Raw genomic sequence first — 13,047 nt, 5'->3', positions numbered from 1 at the left:
ATTATGTTCTTACCTGTTAATTTTCTTTCCCTTAGACGCAGCAGATGAATCCAGAGCCCCACCCTTTCTGGATATTGTCTCTCGGTTTTTTCTTTTGCAACTTTCGCAGTTTGTTATTATGGCAGGTTGTTTTCTGTATTATTGCATTTTGAGATTTGTTATGGGAAAGAAGTTTTTTACATGCTATGCCTATTGATGGTTACGGATGCTTGGGCAAGGAGCTATACTGGATAAACAGGAGGAGTGCCAGCCAATAGGACCACCTGTTAATCAGTTTCTCTATCTCCGCCTGCTGGTAGATGTGAGCTATCCCATTGGTCTCTGGATTCATCTGCTGCGTCTAAGAGAAAGAAAATTAACAAGTAAGAACATAATTTTTCCTTCTCATTCTCCTATTCCCTTTTATCTGCATCCCATTACCACATTTCTACCCTCTATATACTCATTATTCTGCTCACTCATCTCTCTGACAATTCTCCCACATGGATCCTCCATTTCTAGCATCTCCCCTCCTTATTGCTTTATCCACTCTCATTTCCTTCCTTTCATTCGTTCTCTCTCCCTCCCACAAGTGCAACATCTGTCCATATCTCCTCCTTCTCCCCTTCCACCCCCCCAATCCATATCTGCTATGCCTTTCCCTGTCCATCTCTCCCTCCCCCTTCTGTCCCCTGCCCTGAATCTTTTTCCATTTCCCAATTTTGCCCTCTCCACCAAATCCATCTCTTCCTCTCATCATTTCCCCCCCTCCACATCCATCTCTCCCTCTCCCCATTTTGCCCCTCCACATCCATCTCTCCCTTCCCCCACTCCCTTCCCCAAGACCTATATCGCTCCCTCTCTAACTTCTACCTCTCCCCTGAATCTGAAATGTTTCAGGAGGGACCTTATTTCTAGACAGCACTCTGGTGGAAGAGGCATCTTGCTGCCAGCCAGCATACCTGCTGGTTGGCTCTCTCTGCCGCATCCCTTCCCCAACACCTACTCTTCCCCCCCCTCCCGGGCGCATCTACCCTGAATTTCTTGTAACACTTGCCGGGTGGTAGAACCAATTCACAGCATTGCTTTGCCACCAGCTCCGGCATCTTCTTCACTGTAGCCCACCCTCTCTGACAACTTCCTGTTTCTGCTGGCCGTAGGCCAAAAACGGACTTATACTTTTTTTTTGATGTGCCGCTCCACGGACAGATCAAGATCAAAGAAGTCATACGCTTGTTCATCAGACTGGATATGTCATCAGGTCTTTATCTGAAATCATCTATTATGTTAACCAGTTATACATTTATATAAGATATGGGGGGGGGGGTACCTGGAGGTCCACCAGTCCTTTCTCCGTTTTTCATTACCCTTATATGTGCTTGAAGATGTGTTGTCAAGTGATTGTCTTCAATTGCATTCTAAAAACATGTTTTCTCTTTTTCTTTTATGTTTTGCCCTTCCTCTGTGATCAAGTTTCACAAGGTAAGTTGATTTTCTGTCATTCTGCAGCAAGACTTCAGATTCCTTAACCATTTGGTTCGAGCAGTTGCCTCAACACCCTGAGGTTGTGAGTTTGATTCCCACTGCAGTTCCTTGTGACTCTGGGCAAGTCACTTAACATTGTAACCACACAGAAAAGGCGGTATATCCGATCACATTACCTTTATCTCAACTAGCTGATTTGCTTAAAAATTAGATATATTGTATAGCACAGGTTGGAAAAGTCCATTAGGATATCTGCAGCCATTAGTCCTTTTTTCCCTGGTTCTCCTACTGCCGAACATTGTTCGGCACAGGCTGTTGGCCATGCCTAGGAGACTCAGTGGTGTCTCGCAGGGTGCCGTGCCTCCGCCCATTCCTAAGCGCATTCGTCAGTCCACAGGGGTGGAGGTGCAGTCAGGCGTAGTATCATAGAGGCATTCCCAGCATAAGATAGTGGTTCTCTGATTCCAGTTAGAGAACTGTGGCTGGCTGCAGCACATTTCCAGCACAGGTCACAGTGACTAAAGTTTATCACAGCCTATGAGATGAAGCAGGGGGTTCTGAATTTTACAGTTTTGAAGATTTCTGTGTCCCCCTACCTGAAAAATCCTAAAATCACTGTTTTAAAAGTTTGCTATATGTAAAAAATATTGTGATTTTGGCATGAATTTCTTAGCCGTAGCCATCTTGGAATTTTAGCAATCCTTTTTTTCAAATGGTCCCTGCTTCTCCAAAACTGCAGTTTTTGCCTCAAAACTTATTGGCATGGAGTCCTTGGATTATCCTAGTGTGAATTCTTGCCAGGAATGTGCAAATTAGGCACCTATTGGAGCATTTTTGTGCCATGTGTTGCGTGGCGTAGCTGGGAGTGGCAGCAGCGTAAAGCTTAGCCTCTCCCCTGATTTAAGCAGGTGACTAAACACTTGGCTAGCCTGGTGGGGCGGCCTATTTTGTTTTCAGGGCTTGGCATGACTCATAGTTCTATGCACAGACCCTCCGCAGCCTAAGAACCGCATACTTCAGTCATCTCAGGGTGACAATGCATTTCACAGGTGTTATTCCCCTGCACAGTACCACTCCACCTCTGCTCTGTCTCAGCAGCGTTGCTTCTATGGGCACATCTTCCTCTCGGTCTGCCACTGTGCGTGATCCTTCGGATGATGACTAGCTCGCTAGCCCTTTATTTTCCAGTGCACCACTTCCGGACATGGGAGTTCAGGAACTGAACTTTGGCTCTTCGGAGTCCTCAAGAGCATCTTTGCGTGATCTTATGTCTGTGTCTCTGCAGGAGTTGAATTTTGGGCACTTAGCCGGCTCTGTCCACTTTTTCAGCCTGGCTTTGTGGAGTGTGCTCCCAGTTTTCTGCCTTTCCCTGTCACCCTGATATGAGCTTTTTGATCTCCGAGCAGTATGTCTACATAAGAACATAAGCAATGCCTCTGCTGGGTCAGACCTGAGGTCCATCATGCCCAGAAGTCCGCTCACGCGGCAGCCCATCAGGTCCAGGATCTGTGCAGTAATCCTCTATTTATACCCTTCTATCCCATTTTCCAGCAGGAAATTGTCCAATCCTTTCTTAAACCCCAGTACTGTACTCTGCCCTATTACGCCCTCTGGAAGCACATTCCAGTTGTCCACCACTCATTGGGTAAAGAAGAACTTCCTAGCATTCGTTTTGAATCTGTCCCCTTTCAACTTTTCCGAGTGCCCTCTTGTTCTTTTATTTTTCAAAAGTTTGAAGAATCTGTCCCTCTCTACTCTCTCTATGCCCTTCATGATCTTATGTCTCTATCATAACCCCTCTAAGTCTCCTCTTCTCCAGGGAAAAGAGACCCAGTTTCTCCAATCTCTCAGCGTATGAAAGGTTTTCCATCCCTTTTATCAGATGTGTCGCTCTCCTCTGAACCCTCTCGAGTAACGCCATATCCTTCTTAAGGTACGGCGACCAATATTGGATGCAGTATTCCAGATGCGGGCGCACCATCGTCCAATACAACGGCCGGATAACTTCTTTTGTCCTGGTTGTAATACCCTTCTTGATTATACCTAGCAATCTATTTGCTTTCTTAGCGGCTGCTGCGCACTGTGCCGTCGGCTTCATTGTCATGTCCACCATTACCCCCAAGTCCCTTTCTTGGGTACTCTCATTCAATAACATCCCTCCCATCGTATAGTTGTACCTTGGGTTTCTGCTTCCCACATGCAATACTTTACATTTCTCAACGTTGAACTTCATCTGCCATCTCGCCGCCCATTCCCCCAGTTTGTTCAAGTCCCTTTGCAATTCTTCGCATTCCTCTTTAGTCCCAGCTCCACTAAATATTTTTGTATCGTCCGCAAATTTTATTATCTCACTCTTTGCCCCTGTTTCTAGATCATTTATGAATATATTAAATAGCAGCGGCTTGAGCACCGAGCCCTGCAGAACACCACTCGTGACCCTCATGCAGTCCGAGTAGTGGCCTTCACCCCTACCCTCTGTTTCCTACCCGCCAACCAGTTTCTGATCCATCTATGTACGTCTCCATCCATCCCATGATTCTTCAGTTTCCGGAGTAGACGTTCGTGAGGCACCTTGTCAAAGGCTTTTTGGAAATCAAGGTATATGATGTCTATGGGGTCTCCCCTGTCCATCCTTTTGTTAATTCCTTCTAAGAAGTGCAATAAGTTAGTTAGGCACGATCTCCCCCTGCAGAAACCATGTTGGCTTGTTTTCAGAAGTTCGTTTCTTTCCAAATGTTCATCGATGTTTTCTTTTATCAGTGCTTCCGCCATTTTCCCCAGAACCAAAGTCAGACTCACCGGTCTGTAGTTTCCCGGGTCACCTCTTGATCCCTTTTTAAAGATGAGCGTGACGTTGGCTATCTTCCAGTCCTCCAGGATCATGCCTGTTTTCAAGGATAGGTTGCAAATTTGCTGCAGTAGTTCCGCTATCTCCTCCTTTAATTCCTTCAAAACCCTTGGATGGATTCCGTCCGGACCTGGGGATTTGTCAGTTTTAAGTTTTTCTATCTGCCTGTGTACATCATCAAGGCTCACTTCCATGGATGCTAATTTTTCTGCTTGATTTCCATTGAAGATTTGCTCAGGTTCCGGTATGTTGGTTGTGTCTTCGTTTGTAAATACAGACGAAAAGAACATGTTAAGTCTTTCCACGACTTCTTTCTCCTCCTTCACCGCTCCCTTCCTGTCTCCTTCGTCCAGCGGTCCCACCTCCTCCCTAGCTGGCTGTTTCCCTTTAACATATCTGAAGAACGGTTTGAAATTTTGTGCCTCCCTGGCTAGCCTCTCTTCGTACTCTCTTTTGGCTTTTCGAACCACACTGTGACATTCTTTTTGATACTTCCTGTGCTCCTTCCGGTTCCCTTCAGTTTTGTCCTTTTTCCATTTCCTGAATGAATTTTTCTTATTGGTTATCACTTCCTTCACTATTTTAGTCATCTATACCGGGTCTTTTGTTCGACTCTTTTTGCACCCCTTTCTGAATCTGGGGATGTACAGATTTTGCGCCTCGCTCACCGTGTCCTTGAAAAAAGACCAGGCATGTTCTACCGTTTGCCATTTCTTGGAAGTGTTCCTAATTTTCTTCCTTACCATTTCCCTCATTGCTTCATAGTTTCCTTTCCTGAAGTTGAAAGTTATCGCTATGGTTCTTTTTCCGTTCGGTATTCCTACTTCAACCTTGAACTTGATCATATTATGATCGCTGTTTCCCAACGGTTCCACTACTTCCACTTCCTTTGCAGGTCCCATTAACCCATTTAGGATTAGATCCAAAGTGGCATTTCCTCTCGTCGGTTCTCTAACAAGCTGCTCCATGAAGCAATCTTGTATAGCCTCCAGGAATTCTGTCTCCCTAGCGCATCTTGAGCTTCCAAGACTCCAGTCTATCCCGGGGTAGTTAAAGTCTCCCATAACAACCGTGTAACCGCTTTTGCATTCTCGCTTCATCTCGGCATCCATTTCTTTATCGATATCTTTGGTTTGCCCGGGTGGACGATAGTATAGGCCCATCTTTATTTCATGCCCTTTCCTATCCGGTATTTTAACCCATAGCGATTCCAGTTTGTTGGTCGTCTCCGCTGTGTCCATTCTTGTCGATTGTATGCTTTTTTTTACATATAGGGCTATTCCTCCTCCTTTCTGTCCTGACCTGTCCTGGTGATAGAGCTTGTATCCCGGCAGTGCTGTATCCCATTTGTTTTCCTCATTCCACCACGTTTCAGAGATTCCAATGATGTCTATGTCCTCTGCATTGGCCACGACTTCTAGTTCCTCCATTTTGTTTCTTAGGCTCCTTGCATTAGCATATATGCAATTTAGATCCTGGCATTTTGTCGTCCTCATTTCCTTTCCCTGTGCTTCGGTCTTTGGTGTCTTCTCTTTTGCTACAATCTTTCTAACCTCCACTTCTGGGTTAGTTGACTCCTGGAATTTGTCCCTTGTTTCTTCCCAGCCTTTTTTCCCCTTAGTATCTTCACGGGATACCGTCTTCCGAATCGTCGACGCTAGGCCGACTGTCTCTCTGGAAGGAACTCTTAGGATAGCGTGGACCTTGTCTCTCTCTTATCCGATTGCACAGGAGTGCCAACAGCTTCTGTGTCAGCCTAGGGTGGATTTTATTTTTTATTGTGGAGGTGACTACACACACTTCTTTTCCCAGGTGGTGTGGTACTTACGGATATGCAGAACCACCAGGTGGATGTTTTCCTCCAGATGCTTTTTGATGCAGCTGTTTCGATGGCGTCCTTTGTCACTCGCCCCTGTTTGTCTCAGCTGAGCCGCTCAGGAAACTAAGGCTGTGGAACCTCCTCCTCAGCTTATTTTGGCTTCTTATGTGACTACTGGCTAAGGTGCCAGCGCACTCCATTTCTGCTCACAGGATGCCCTGGATCTGACAATGAGCTGCTGATTCCACGCATAAGGCTCCTTTGGCTAAGCTTTCCTTTAAGTAGCAGTTTTGTTTGGCAAGGGCCTGGACGACCTCATGCTTCCAAGTTTAATAATTTCTTGTTATACCTTCCATCACATGTGTCTAGACGGTTTATGATAGTTAAATACAACAAAAGTTTAAAAAAACCAAAATGTAATTTAAAATTTTTTGAGGGGAGAGGACAGACTTGACATGCAGGAACATATAGGAAAGGTGGGAGAAGGGAATAAAGTTACAATAAAATTAAGAAGAAAAAAAGGATGGGGAAGGAATTCTGTGATGGACCGTCACCCTAAGTCCCTGCTGGATAGCAGACCCAGAACCTGTAGAGGTTCTGAACATTCTAATTTTTTGTGGCTCCAGGCAATTCAGCCCTTATATTACTGCTACATCTCAGAGATTTTCCCAGAGCTCCCGACAGCGGTACTCTGGCTTCAGGCGAACCCAGCCATCTGCCTCCCGTTCCCTGCAAAAAGGCGCAGTGCCACCAGGCCAAGGTATAGGGGGCAGACTCTTTTTTCCTGCAGGCCTGAGCTCACATTTCATCTGACCAGTGGGTCTTGAGCATTCTTCAGTCAGGCTTCAAATTGGAATTACCTGGCCTCTGACGGATTAGTTTGTGGACTCTCCTGCAGATTGACCGGCCACAGCGCTCAAGGTGCAAGCCATTATACATCACCAAAGAAAAGCTCCAACAATTGGAGGCCTGTTCTGGATCTCCAGCACGTAATTGTGGCTCTCATGATTCTACACTTTCGCATGGAGACAGTACGATCTATTATTGCAATGGTGGCTCTTGGAGAGTTCCTCGCCTCTAGAGCTCACGGAAGCTTACTTGCACATTCTGATATTTCCAGCCTACCGCATATACTTGCAGTTTCGTGTTTTGAAAAAATATATATATCTTTGCCAGTTCTCGGCTCTACCCTTTGAACTGGCAACATGTACATGTTTTGGCCAACAGGCCTGCATCAGGGTCTTGAGAGTCTTCTAAATTATATCAAGTGTTGTTTGAGTAATTGTTCTCAAGTCAATTCTACGGTGCTACTTAACTCCTTCACTCAGACAAAACTCTAAATACCAAAAAGGTCCTTAATAAATAACTCAGCCTCCCAGCTGACGTCTTTCTTCCTGGAAAATGGGTTCCTCTTGCTGGACTGGAGGAGGAGCTGATATGCGGCTCTCTTGCTGATATGCGTCTCTCTTTCTGAAGGAGGAGCTTATTTATGGAACATGGGTATGCCAGTACGCTCTTACTTGGACAACTGTCTGATAAGAGCTCCCACGTTGGCCAAGGGTTGCCATACAGTGGATTCGGTGATCCCCATTCTGGAGGACTTTGGTTGGATTGTGAGCTCCAGACAGAGCTGCCTGATGCCCATGCAGTTTCTGGAATACCTGGGTGTTCTGTTAGACATAGCAGCGGGCCATGTCTACCTTCCAGAGGCAACAAGACAGTAGCTGTGTTCTCAAAGTTTCTTCCTTCTTGAAGGATCCAGCTCCATCAGCATGGGACTGTCTTTATGTTCTAAGGTCCCTGTCAGCCATGTTGGAAGTGGTTCCTTGGGCGAGAGCACACAGGTGACCTCTGCAGCATGCCTTCCTCTTTCATTGAGCTCCACACAAGAATGCGTTACAGTCCAGTCTTCCCTGGACTCTGGAGGCTCGGGCCAGCATGGCTTGGTGGCTTCTCTCACAGTCGCTCTGCAGGGTCGTACTGCTGAGGATTGACTCCTGGGTCATAGTGGTGACAGATGCTGGCTCTGGTGCATTTCCAGAAATTTCTAGAAGGCCAAGCAGTCAATCTTCTCCGACAACGCAACGGCAGTGGCCTATGTCCATTTCCAGGGAAGGACCAAGAGAATCTCTCTGGCTCAGGAGGTCCGCCTTCTATTTCTGTGGGTGGTATGTCTTCTGCAGGTGCTTTCTGCAGCACATGTGGTGGGATTCGATACTGTTCCTGACGACTTCCTCAGCAGACAGGCTTTGGATATGGGCAAGTACAGCGCTGAGGTCGGCCCCGCTTCATCCTCACGGCCACAGCACTGAACAAGAAGATGCCTTGATTCTTCAGTTGAAGATCCAAGCCCGGCTACAAAGGTTCTTGTGCAGCCATGGCCTCATGGAATTCTCCTGTATGTCTGTTTTTCCTGGCCAATGATAGGCTGAGTCATTTGGTGGATAGCGACCCATCGGGCCATGTCATTCTGGTGGCTTCAAATTGGCCTCACAGGCTGTGGTACACAGATCTGCTTTGTCTTTGCAGGGGTCGTGGTCTTCGGTTCCACACCCCACCGGACCTGCTTTCTTGGGGTCAAGTCTCCATATAGGACCCAGGTTGTTTTGCTCTTACGGCATGGCTTTGTGCACAAAGGCTATTAGGAGGTAGTTATTGCCATACTTCTCGAGTCTATGCAGTTGACTATTGTGTCTGCCTATGCTAAGGCATGGAAGACTTTCCAGCACTGGTGTGACCAGTAACGGATGGAGCAGTATTCCACTCTGATTTCGGTGTCTCTTGCCTTTCTTCTGGCTGGACTAGATAAAGGTGTCACTGTGGCATTCCTTCGAGTCCCAGTGGCTGGGCTCTCTTGTTTCAGAGCCTGGGACAATCATTAGTCTTTGGCGTCTCACCCTGCCTTTGCCAGATTTCTGAAAGGGGCTGTTTGCATTAGACCACTGATTACATTACCGTTCCCTTCATGGGACCTCAACCTGGTGCTGTCTGGCCTTTCCAAAGCTCACTTTGTGCCTATTTGGAATGCTTCCTTCTTGGCCTTGTCTCTCAAGACTGTCTATCTGGTTGCTATTACATCAACGAGACATGTCTCAGAACTTCAGGCTCTTTCTTGTAGAGAGCCATTTTTCCAATTCTCGGTGTCTGGTCTTTCCTTGCACACAGTTCTTTCTTTCCTGCCAAAGATGGCTATGACTTTCCATGTTAATCAGGAAGTGCGTTTGCCTGTTTTTCAGCCTGCGGGTTCTAAGCAACAGAATTACATGTTGAGGAAACTAGATGTATGCAGAGTGCTTCTTGGCTATTTAGAGGTCACTAATGAGTTTCGTTTCTTGGACCATCTGTTTGTGCTGGTTCATTCTGTCCAGCGGGGTGCTCCTGCTTCCAAGGCCCCGATATCCGTATAAATCCGTAGGGCACTTCGTCAGCCTATATTCTGTCCGGGACACAGTCTCCTGTCTCCGATAAGGCGCAGTCTACTAGGACAATGGCTTCTTTGTGGGCCGAAGCTAATGCGGTCTTCCTTGAGGAGATTCCACATGGTAGCAATGTGGTCATCTTTGCACATATTTGCCGAGTTTTCCAGAGTGAATGTAGTGGCGAGATAGGGTACTTGGGTCTTTACGGGCTGGCGCAGTTAGCCTACTCCTAGCATTTTAGGACTGCTTTGGTACGTCCACTTGTCTTGAATGTCTCCCCCATTGCATTATGGACTTACCCTGATAAGCTCTTTTCTAGTAAATAGGTGAGACATTCTAGACTCCCACCTTGTCCTTCCTGCACCTGTCTCCTGGCGGTTTATGCTTCTTGGGCTGGGAAGACTGTATATATGTTCCTGTTTTCTACAGGGGTTGTTTCTGAGCTCCTTTGATGCATTTGTTACCCATTTACAGTTAATGTTCGCATGTTAATTCTTAAGCAGAACAATTCTTTATGGATTTCATTGCCATGGGTGTCTCTACTTCATATTTGTAAGATGGCTCTCAGTGCTTGAGTACTAACTGCAGGAGGAGCTAGAGAGCACACAGAAAAAAATCCGGATTGGATTCCTTCTGCATATGGCACGCAGCCATTGGGACATAATCCACTTGTCTAGAATGTCTCACCTATCTACTGGAAAAGAGCTTACCAGGGTAAGTAAATAGTCTCTTTTTACTGTGAGTTTGTACCTCTGTGGCAAGTTCCTCTTCATATTCTTTTTAGCCTTATCAATCTTGCCAGTGTTTATGCTGCTTCTTATTTTCTTCATTTGGATCCTTTTCCCATCTTCAAAGGATGTGGGGTTTGGGGGTTTGCCTCTTTCACTTCACATTTTAACCATGCTGGCTGATGTTTGCTCTTCTTTCCACCTTTGTTAATATGTGGAATACATCTGTTCTGGGCTTCATCAATGTATGTTTATGTACCCCGCTCTGAAAACATGTCTTTTTAAAAGTTTCTTAGACAAAACTCTGGCTTTTCAAGTGAGGAAAATGAACTCTTGGCTGTGTCCTCTAATTGCCCAATCCCAATCTTACCTTGCGTTCAGAAAATCGATAAAAACCTATTTGTTTAGTAAATTTATGCGATGATTTCACATTATTTTATACTGCATCATATTGTATTCCACTGAATTCCACTGTATTTTGTGTCTTCTCTTGCTGTGAACTGCCCGAAACTTCTGGTTGGGGAGTAAATAAGAAAATAAATGATTATTATTTTTAAACAACATAGTTTCTTTTTAACAATTTTCCTCATTTATATGTAATGTAATTGTTTATCATTTTATGTTATGAATGCTTTGGAAACCACCAAGGTCATTTGGATTGTGTGGTCAATAAATCTGGTAAGTAGTTGTCTTCACACATGAGCTCAAATTGGATCACGTGATCATCACTATTTTCCCAATGAACTTCACTAAGGACTAGATCTAAAATAGCTCCCCTTCATGTTCATTCCTGAAACATAGGAACATGATGGCAGATAAAGGCCAAATGGCCCGTCTAGTCTGCCCATCCGCAGTAACCATTTTACCAATTTTTAATTTATTCCATTTTCTATATCTTTCTCCCAGGGGAGCTCAGAACGGTTTACATGAATTTATTCAGGTGCTCTGTCCTAGAGACTCACACTCTATCTAATGTACCTGGGACAATGGGGGGATTAAGTGACTTGCCCAGGGTCACAAGGAGCAGCATGGGTTTGAACCCACAACCTCAGGATGCTGAGGCTGGAGCTTGAACTCTCATCCAGGAATTTTACCTCCCTAGCATTCCCTGATGTAACATTTATCCAGTCAAAATTGAGGTAGTTGAAATCGTCCATTGTTACTCAATTTTCCAGTTTTAACTACAAGCTCTAACAAGCTCTGGCCTAATGGAATGCTTTCCCAATTGAGCTTTGACTAGTGCCCTCTTTGAAAGAGTTTAAATTAACATTGCAATCTTATTTTGTTCGAGGAGCATTTGGGGAATTGGTTTAGAGAGTGATTTTCATTTAAATCTAATTCTGTAGTTTATTTGATATAATTTGGTTTTAATATGCATATAATATAAGGAATTATTTTGCCATTTCCTATTTTTTATGGCATTCTATAGCTTAGATGTGCTTCATGTATATGTACAAGTGTGCTGACAAGTGTTTGAAGGGTGGTATATAAGTCAGTGTTCTTCAACCACCGGTCCATGGACCAGTGCCGGTCCACAGGGCCACACGTGCATCAGGCCCATAACAGTGTTCTTCAACCGTCGGTCCACGGTGCGATTGATGCAGCGATCTTCGAGCCAGCTCCCTCTTCCTAACTGATTCAGTGCACAAAGCCACGGGCAGTGGCTCCTACGAGCATCCTGCACCTGAACCGGAAGCCTTTTCTCTGACATTGCAACGTCAGAGGGAAGGCTTCCAGATGAGGCACAGGACGTGCAAGGTGCAATTAGTACTATTATGGGGGCAGGGTCTGGGGTGGAGATTGGATAGAGATGGGCGGGGTCTGGCCCAAGACTTAGCCCAGTGTTGTTCAACCGGTGATCCACGGACCGATGCCAGTCCTCAAAATAATTCTTTTATTTCTGCCGGTCCATGGGTGTAAAAAGGTTGAAAAACACTGTATTAAGTCATTTAAACTAGTCCTAATTTCTATAAACAACCCCGTGACCTGCACTGAGCCTTTCCCTCTGATCCAGCCCACTCCTTCTGATGCAACTTCCTCGGTCATACGGAAAGGCCCGATGCATGCCCCAAGCAGTCTTTGTATATAATTTTTCAGGTCGGATGTTCATTTTTTCCGTTTTGTAAATCACTCAAAGCTTATTGAGACTTTGGGGTGACAGAAATCCTAGCTAAGCCTTCAAGTGGAAGAGATTTTCCATCTGGTATTCTGTGTGTGGGCCACTAAATGGTATTCTGCAATGCCTGTAGCACCTCTGTCAGGAGGGCCTCCAGGGAGGAAGGGTCCTTGAGTGGGCAGACTAGTTGGAGGGAGGGTTCTCAAGGGGGCAGACTTGTTGGGCTGTCGGCCCATTTCTGCCGTCATATTCTATGTTTCTATGTTTAAATGTGTTGTTGTACACCTTTTGTATTATATGTTGAGGGAAATGGTGTGGTGGCCACGTTAGTTCATTTTTTAAGGAAATAAGATAATACCTTTTTTATTGGATTAACAATGCATTTTGTGATTAGCTTTCAAAGGTAAGCCCCTTCTTCAGATCTGAAATAAGCAAATGTTGACAAATTCTGTATATATAAGGGAAACATGGAAGCATTCCAGTGACAGTTTCACAGGAAGAGGAAGGGGTGGGTAAGGGTAAGTAGGAGACAAATGACAAAGCAGTTTAAATTTCTTTGAAGTGTGAAAGGAAAGCCAAGGTCTTTGTTAAGTCATGGCTAGTAGGTAGAGAATGACACGGGGAAAAAATCTGTCCCCGTCACCGCCCCGTCC

General features: G+C 45.3%; 1 protein-coding gene across 1 annotated transcript in view; it reads left to right on the top strand.

Annotated features, from left to right (window-relative positions):
* Positions 1–13,047, top strand: part of STUM (stum, mechanosensory transduction mediator homolog) — a 106,723-nt gene that overhangs the window by 88,814 nt on the left and 4,862 nt on the right. Inside the window, exon 3 of the mRNA XM_033937150.1 lies at positions 1,453–1,461. Coding sequence (XP_033793041.1) covers positions 1,453–1,461 — 9 coding nt within the window. The remainder of the gene's footprint in view (positions 1–1,452; positions 1,462–13,047) is intronic.

This window comes from Geotrypetes seraphini, chromosome 3, assembly GCF_902459505.1.
Source record: "Geotrypetes seraphini chromosome 3, aGeoSer1.1, whole genome shotgun sequence".
Lineage (NCBI taxonomy): Eukaryota > Metazoa > Chordata > Amphibia > Gymnophiona > Dermophiidae > Geotrypetes > Geotrypetes seraphini.
Note: the sequence above shows the minus strand (reverse complement) of the source record. Positions and strands in the feature narration are given on the sequence as shown.